General features: G+C 27.7%; 1 protein-coding gene and 1 non-coding gene across 2 annotated transcripts; one reads left to right on the forward strand and one right to left on the reverse strand.

Annotated features, from left to right (window-relative positions):
* Window positions 1-1,083: 1,083 nt before the first annotated feature.
* LOC113788112 (U4 spliceosomal RNA) lies at window positions 1,084-1,234 on the reverse strand. Its single transcript, XR_003474621.1, has one exon. It is a non-coding gene; the product is annotated as a U4 spliceosomal RNA (small nuclear RNA).
* Window positions 1,235-5,340: 4,106 nt separating this feature from the next.
* LOC101515397 (uncharacterized) lies at window positions 5,341-6,847 on the forward strand. Its single transcript, XM_004512180.4, has 3 exons — window positions 5,341-5,624; window positions 5,722-5,986; window positions 6,196-6,847. The coding sequence occupies exons 1-3, from the start codon at window positions 5,501-5,503 to the stop codon at window positions 6,416-6,418; spliced, it is 612 nt and encodes a 203-aa protein (XP_004512237.1). The 5' UTR covers window positions 5,341-5,500; the 3' UTR covers window positions 6,419-6,847.
* Window positions 6,848-9,481: the final 2,634 nt, after the last annotated feature.

Consider the following 9,481-nt stretch of genomic DNA (forward strand, 5'->3'; position numbering starts at 1 on the left):
CCCCTCCTAAGTGCAATGGAGGTCACTTGCCTAAGCCATGGGCCTTCTTGATCACCCATTGACTCCATCCAGGTAAGTATGTTGCACAGTAACTCACACTTATGTCTTATATCTCTTGCTCCATACTATTCGCTATATATATCTGATGTGGGACTAAAAAATGTACTGTGTGCACTATTGCAGTTAAGGGCAGCTCATAATTTTTTAAACTTCTTCAGCGTGTTCTCACTCCCCCAACTGGCAAACCCTATGTGAGTTATTTATTCGGATTTGTGTAGTTGTATGGTTGAATCTGAATTGTTAATGTTATGTTTTGCTTTTTCTTTCATGGTCATTAGCTGAGATGCAATTACAACGAAGGTTAATGTTATGTTCCATGGGTTCACTTGTCATTCCCCTTATTCTTAAGGTCCGCGTTGTTAAAACTATAATTAATTATCTAACTATTTCTATTTCCTTTCTCTGTTGCACATATATCGTGTTTCCTATTTTTAAATGGTCACTAATAATGTTTTTTACGCATTTGTTCAACTTAGACATTGCCACCCTTCTTGTTACTTAATAGAATATCTGTTTTTCATTAGATTGCTAACTACGCAAAAAATATAAATGTAATTTTTTTTAAATGAAGTTTGAAAAGGAAACAAAATTTATGTATTTTTTGTTTCAGCAATGCTTAATGGTTACGAAATTATATTCCATGGGAAAAACACAAACAGTAGAAGCGAGTAAACAAATGTTTTGAATTTGAACGGTTATTAAACATTAATTACATTATAAATATGTTTTCAGGTGAACTATAAAATTATTTGAAGTTTATATAATACATGAATTGATTGACAATCATATATCCAAACATCTAAGGTTATTGGTGAACCAAATTCCATTTGATGCAAAGAGTGTTAATAAATTGAAATAGACAATAACTTTGAGATAATTCTTTTTCGTAAATGAGTTAACTATTATGGGATAAGAGAGTAATTTTTAAGGATCAAAAATTAAAATTTTCTATTTATTAAAAATAAACATATACATTGAACTTAAATGATAGGATTAAACATATACATTGAACTTAAATTGTAGAACTTTACCCCTAAGGGAGTCCTTCCAAATATTCTCAAAGGCTTGAGTTGAACTCAAGCCTAAGAGGGGGTTTGGAAATAGTTTTCAACCAGCAATAGACGCGCCTCGGTTAGTACCTCACTAGTTGCGTCATTGCCCCAAGCGCAAAGATGCTTTTGAACTCCGATAATTTCTTTTTTTTATATAACTTCAAATCTCATATAATCCTCTTATTAGCCATGTGGGACTAATAAATTTTACTTCCAAACCACCATTCATCACTATTTGTCTTAAACAAATGTCTATTATCACTTAATCTCACGTGGACTGAACATATATAAAACTTCAAAAATCCAATTATTTATTAGTTTATTACATGTATAAGGAATTTTGTACAAGGAGATGGACAATAAAAAAAGTCTGTTCATAACAAAGAAAAATAATATCAAATTATAAGCATATAAAATTCATAGCAGATAAATTTTTTCAAATATTACCATTGTACATTAAACTAAAAGTTTCTAACATTTTATATTTCTGGGAAACAACTGACTAAGACGATTAAATGTTAAAAGATAAATATTATAACATAACCTCTCATCATATTATTCTCCATATCTGAAATCAACATGTAATTGATCAACATTCATAGCATATTATAACATAACCTCTCATCATAAAACAACTAGAAAAAATTGTATAGGGTGGCGAAAATATAACACACAAAAAGCAAAATCAATGATAATGTTGATCATTCACATATATACCTTTTACTCGTGGATTTTCCTTATTATTCAAAGTTATTGAAAATTGCCATAATATGCATTCTTCTAAAACACAAAAATCAAATTAAAACATAACATTAAGCTATATCGGTACATACAAGCCGAAGTACCAAGTTACAGGGCTAACATATCAGAACACTGCACAATTTGATTGATACGAACCTGAATAATAAAAGACATAAATTGGTCATTAGAAAATACAATGAAAATAACTCTAAAATTGAAGATGTCATATGTATGAGCAACCAAGATTCGAGCTTCCAATCATTACAACTTTGTACACACAATAGTTGCATATTTGAATTAACCCAAATCAGCATGTACAACTAAAAATTCACCTCACCTATGGATCTCATAATAAAACCATTAGTTTTCAAATAGTTCCTCACAAATCATGTATTTTATCATAAAACCATTAAAAAAACGTTTCTACATATTTCCTTTTGATAAATCACAATTATTCCTTGAAAACTTTATCCTTTTATACTTCTACCTTCACATTTTATATAAACTACCTATTTTACTCTTTTTTTTAACCAAATAAATAAATAAATGTTCCATTCTACCATTTTCAATTGTGTTCTTAAAAACTTAATCTATTACTTACAATTTTTTTAGAACAACATGTATCCGTCGAGAATCATATTATATTTATCCAAAAATTATTAAAAATATAATCAAATAAACAAGCAAAATTAATACTATAATTATATTTAATAGCTTGATCTATTTAAAAATATAAATACATAAAATTAATAATATAATTAAATTATATTGTGTACATTATATTAAATCATATACATGTTATCCTTTTCAATAATCTAAAGCATATAAACCCTATAATTTTTATATATTTAAAGATTTATTGTAAAATATATTTCAAGTTTACTATCAAATAAGGTGTGTGGACTTCGATTGTCCAAAAGATTAGGTTAGATATTGAAAAAAATATATATTTTACAAATAAACATGAATTATACTTTAAAACATAAAGGTTAGGAAAAACAACATTTGTTTTCTTTTAAAATGTAAAGACTAAATCCATCAAAATAATAATAATAATAATAATAATAATAATAATAATATTTTAATTTAGAAATAAAAGAATGCTTAAAAAAAATATAAGAAAAAAAGTTTTAAAAATATAACACTCTCATCGTCTCATCTATATCGCAATTCAACGAAAATGCAATGAGTCATTCCTGGTAGTATCAATAATATATCCCTCCATCGTATTTAATAAAAAAAATCAAATACTTTCTAAAATATGGACTGGAAAATATTTTAAGAGTATCAAGTGCGTTATGTGTTTGATAGTAAGAGTTATCATATTTTGGAGTATTTGCATTTTATAATAGATGGATTGATTGACTAGTAAAGGAGAAACAAATAAAAGAAGTGAGAAAACATAGCGTACTACGGACATTGTTCTTCTTAAAATATCATATTAATTTTTTTAAAATTATTTTTGCAGAAACGATTAATTACTTATATTGTTATATAAAAAAAATTAAGTATTTTTATACAAAATAATTATGTCAATTACCTTTTTATTTTTGTTTAGACATACATTATATTTTCGTGTTGGAGAATGAAAAATAGCAAGAGTCTTATAATTTTTTTCTGTCAAATATATCTAAATATGTATTTATATACATATAATACATGTAATACATGTAATAAAGAGGATACGTGAATTTGGTATAGCATATTTTACTACCGCGTTTACAATAACAGTTTATCAATAGTTTTTTTTTAAAAAAACTTTTAAAACGACTAATTAATTTATTTTTATTTTTGTATTTCATTATTTCCAAAAATATTAAAATAAATTTCATTATTTCATTTAAAACCTACTACAATTTATTTTCTTTCATTTTACAATTACCAAATATCTTTTCAAATAATATTTTATGAGTGTTAAAAAACATTATATCTTTAATTCTTTCTATATGTATCTGTCTTTTCATTTATATTTTGTTCACCATCAAATTCAAAATTGTACGTAAAACTATAATTTATATATAATTTACATACCATAACGCAATAAAAAAAATAGAATATTATAATATTAAGTAAATGTTTTTTTTGAAGCCTTGCAAATGACTTAGTGGTTTATCCATAGGACAAGTCCTTAATTCTTATTTTGAATTCAAGCATATGTATATTGATCTGTATGTCTCTTTGCGGTTGTCAATTGAGTTATATTTACGAGGAAGATGAATGTTATGAACATTTTATAATTCTCTATACTTTATTTTCAACACTCACTCTCACATTCAAATTTATTAATAATTGTGAACTAGATTTTTTTTCATACAATAATAATCAAAGAGAGATGAATACTAATAACACTCACTCTTCAACGTTCATTATAACACTCACTATTTCATTAAGTGAAATTTATATGAATTCAAATATTTTATGTGGGATCAATTTTAAAAATATGAGACACGCTAATTTTACTCTATAAAATAATAAACATTATAAGAAATGTTGAAAAGAGTTCCCATAACTTCTCTTAGAGGAGATACAATTGAATAAAATATTACTTTTATCACTTAATATAGAGAATAATGTTAGTTTAATTTTCAACTTATCTATATGTGTGTCAATTTAATATTTGACATCAAATAAATTGTTAATTATGTAAATTTAGTGACTTATGATAAATACATTTCATATTAAGTATAACTTTGTCGCTGATAATTATATAGCTGAATAGTCAAAAACCAAAATCATAATAATATCAATTTCTTTTAAAACAAAATCAATAAATCTATTACATATTTTACCACTTGATTATTTTATTCTTCATCTTTGTCCCTAAACTTAAACCTAATATTTATTCTTTCGTGGATCTCGTCTTCGGCTTCTTTAGACGAATAGTATATCGGATACCAAAAAGTATCACCAAAAATGATAATTTTATTCAAATATAATTCAATGAACGAGTCAACAAAAAAATCTATTGAAAAATAATAATAATAATAATAATAATAATAATAATAATAATAATAATTCTGTTCAAGAAAGACGATCGCACATTCACCCCAATCACACAGAATTATGTGTCAAAAAGAAAAAACACACAATTATTGCAAGCAGCCAAACACAAACCACGAGACCGCGACCACGGTTTCCTTTAACCATCATTAAACTCAACACAGATACAATTAACGGACAAATCATGTTCCTCCACAGCGAACGAACGTACGGCTACGATCGCATCTTCGTACTGATCCCAGTCATAAGATAACACCCATGTGGACCCCACGAATGCCTCTAAAAAAAAGGAAGATGCTTTCGAATATTCCCAATGGCCGCGCAACCGCAAAATCGTTTCTTTTTTTAATTTTATTTTTTCATTAATTTTTTCCCCAATTCCTTTCCCTCCCACCTTCCTTTTTCATCCTTTCTCCCAAAATCTCAATTTTCTCCTTTTTATTTTTATTTTTTTATCTCATTTATTATTTCTCCTCCCAATTTTTCTACGTCTTATCTTAATTATTGTTAACGTTATCTTTTATCACTCTTTATAATCCCTATCTATCCCAATTCACAATCACATTCGCAATCATAATTACACCTTAACGTTCTTTATCGTCTACTTTTACCCTAAAAACTTTCTCTTCAGTATCAAAAAAAAAAACATGAGTACAGCCATAACTGAACTTGAACAAGAAGAATTACTCGAGAAATTAGAGGTTTTCAAGATCAAAGGCAAAGACAAACATGGCCGCAAGATCCTCCGCATTATCGGAAAATTCTTCCCTGGTAAAATTCAGTTTTTTTTCCGATGTATTTCTAGTGAAAATTGATTATATATATTAATTTTCTTATTGAATTTTATTTTGTTGATTTTGTGATTCAGCGCGATTGGTTAGCGTTGACGTTCTGAAGAAATATTTGGAACGGAGGATTTTCCCGAAACTCGGGAAGAGAAAATTCTCGGTACTTTATATTCACACCGGCGTTCAGAGAAGCGAGAATTTCCCCGGAATCTCTTCTCTCCGATCTCTTTACGACGCGATTCCAGCGAACGTGAAAGAGAATTTAGAAGCAGTTTATTTTATTCACCCTGGTTTACAAGCCCGTCTTTTCCTCGCTACTTTTGGCCGTTTTCTCTTCAAAGCCGGGTAAGAAAATTCACAAAAACTCTGGAAAAAAACTCATAACGTTAATGTTTTTTCGTTAAAATTAAATTTAGTCCAAATCACCTCTAAATTCCGCGTTAAATTGAATAATCAATTAATATGATTGTGCATAAGTTTGGTTATTAATTCAGGTCGTTGTTTGATTTGATTCAATTTAATGGCTGATGATGGGTTTTGATTGGGTGTGGCAGGTTGTATGGTAAACTGAGGTACGTGAGCAGGGTTGATTGTCTATGGGAAAACGTTCGGAGGAACAATGTGGAGATTCCCGAGTTTGTGTATGATCATGATGAGGATTTGGAGTACCGTCCGATGATGGATTATGGATTGGAGAGTGATCATGCTAGGGTTTACGGTACTGCTCCTTCACTGGATTCACCCGTGACTACTTACTCGATGAGGTGTATCTCGTAGTCGTAGGGTTCAGTTAGTCCTTTGTTTTTGTTGGTTTGTTTAGCTTTTAGAGGATTTCGTTGGGTGTGTTGCGTCCAGGATTTGGGTTCACTTCAGCCGTTGGATTAGAGTTGTTGGATTTAAGATTGAATGATTTTGAATCTCATCTTCTTCGGTAATTGAAATGTAGACCGTATGATCTTTATCCAATACTAGTGTCATTTCGATTAGTTATGGAGGGCCATACCTATGTGGATATATATTATTGAGATGTTATGAAGAAAGAAAAGAATAGTTGCCTTTGTTACTCCTTTAGGTATTGTCTTTTTATTTATTTATTTATAGGTGTTGTCGACATCTTGTTAATAGATAGTAATGGAAGGTCATTTTCAATTTTGTCGTTGGATAATTCGATGATATTTAGAGCAATTTCATTGATTTTCTTTTGCATTTACAAGAGTTACTGTTTTATTATCATTGACCTTATTTATGCACCAGACGTCTGAATTTATTTTTTGAAAAATAATAAATGGAATGTCTTTCATTTTAGAAAAAAATTATAAGATGAAATTTGCCAAGCAAGTAGATTTTTTGGATTTTTTTCATATATCCTTTTTTTAAATTCTTTCCTAAAATATTAAAAAATATAATTAAAAAGTATATCAAAACGGTTTACTTTTTACTGATAGATACAAGATGTGATCTTCTACTCTTATATTCTTTTATCTAAATTTAAAATAATATATAAATGAAAATTAATAAAAAAATTGTTAATAATAATAATAACAAATTAATTAAAATTATAAAAATTGAGTAGAGTTATAGTAATATTCAAACAATATTGTGTATTCACTTTATCCTTAATGTTCATCTATCTTTAACATTCATTTTAATGTTAAAATAAATTAAACAAATATAATATAATGAAAAATAAGTAATTAATTTTAACATTTAACATCTTAAAATGCTGCTCTCTATCTATTTTTATATTCGTTATTTTGTTGTAACAAACTAGCATGTGAGTGTCTATCACGAAAAATAACTATACATATAGAAATAAATAAGTTATTTGCAATTTAGTTTAGTTTGAATGTCTTTTTAATAAAAATTGTTTGTATTGAATTTAATATTATTTAAACTAAATTGATTATCCGATCTTAAATATTATCCAAATGTTATAAAAAATCTACTCAGTCTCTATAATTTTTTGTAATTTGTATACTAATTTTAATTATTTTTATATTTATTAATAATTAACATTTTAAATAATTTATTTATTATTTTTCTTGTTTATATTATTTAATATAAAATTATAATAATAATTGATTAAAAAGCCACATTCTCAAGATGTAACTACTAGTTTTATTTTATTTTTTTATATGAAGATGTGACCTAGTATATATATATATATATACATTAGAAGAAATACTAATAATTTTTTTAAGAATACTTATTAATTGGAGTACTTGTTAAGCAACTAAAAATATTAAATTTGAAATTTAAAAAATATATTAAAAAATCAATTTTTTTGGCCTAGTACCTGCATATAATTTACTCTAATTTACAATAATATAACTGATATTAAAAGTGGTATCTGTAGTAGGGATGGGAATAGGCTAGGCCGTCCGACAGGGGCCTATGGCCTGGCCTACTTATGGCTTGGCCTGGCCTGGCCTATTTAATAAAAAGACCAGGCTCAGGCTATTTTTAAAGCCTATTTATTTAAATAGGTCAGGCTCAGACTTATAAAGAAGCCTATTAGGCCTGACAGGCCGGCCTATATATATTTAATTATTTATTAATGTTATTTTTTATTATTATATTAATAATATTATTTCCTATTTTAAATTTTATCAATTAAACAATCACTCAGTAGTCATTCCATATTCGATAGCCATTCCATATTTGGTAGTCGTTCCATATTCGGTAGTCATTCAATTAGTCAATAACTCAGTAGTCCTTCCATATTTGTTTGAGAGGTAATAATTGGTACATTTGTTTCAAAAAAAAAATATATTCTTTGAAACCAAGAATTATGTTTTAGGGTTTAAAGGATGTTTGTTTCAGATTTTTTAAAAATTATTTTGTTAGAAAAATTATTTTTTGTTTAATATATATAGATATGTACATTGATATTGGTATGTGGAGAGCATTTAAATATTTTAATATGAATAAGGCTTTTAAATAGGCTTCCAGGCCAGGCCAGGCTTTTAAAAAGGCCAGGCCAGGCCGAAAAAAAAGCCTATGATAGGCCGTAGGCCAGGCTTAGGCCTAAAAAATTAGTCGTAGGCCAGGCTCAGGCCTTGCAAAGTCTGGCCTGGCCTGGCCTATTCCCACCCCTAATCTGTAGGCGCCAAATTTAGGGTTACTGCATGAATGCCTGTTTCACTGCAAGCAACAGGTGGCTCTAAGTCATAGACTCAGTATTAGTAATGAAGATTTTTATGATGTACTTTATCTAGTTTCAAATACAAGTAATAAAAATTATTTAAAAAATAACATAAATATCTGTATAAATTATTTTTATTTTGATGCATGATAATTTATTATTTTCTAGTTATTTTTAAATTATAGTTATAAAATAGATTTATTTAAAAATATTGTGATATTTAATTGGATATCGATATAATGGTCCATCTCCATTAAACACTAAAAATAAAACAGGACGATCTTTTTCTGTGAGAAATGGCTTTGGATGGAAAAAGATGAAAATTGGCTATTGTACCCCCATTTAAACCTATACCCCCCAACATAAAATTTTTGTTGTAAAATACCCAAAATAACCCTAAAAAAAACAGTAAAAGTCAAAATAAGAAAAAATTCATACACTTTACCCCCACATTGAAAAATCCGGAAAAGTAAGTTTTCGGAAAATTTGGTTTTTACCGGAAATTTCAAGAGGATTGAAATTTCCGGTAGTTCAAAATACATACCGGAAATTTCAAAAACGAAATTTCCGGGAGGCAAACCGGAAATTTGAAAAATCCGGTAGTTGTAAATTCCCGGAAATTTCGTTTTTGAAATTTCCGGTATGTATTTTGAACTACCGGAAATTTCAATCCTCTTGAAATTTCCGGTAAAAAC

Source organism: Cicer arietinum, chromosome 8, assembly GCF_000331145.2.
Source record: "Cicer arietinum cultivar CDC Frontier isolate Library 1 chromosome 8, Cicar.CDCFrontier_v2.0, whole genome shotgun sequence".
Lineage (NCBI taxonomy): Eukaryota > Viridiplantae > Streptophyta > Magnoliopsida > Fabales > Fabaceae > Cicer > Cicer arietinum.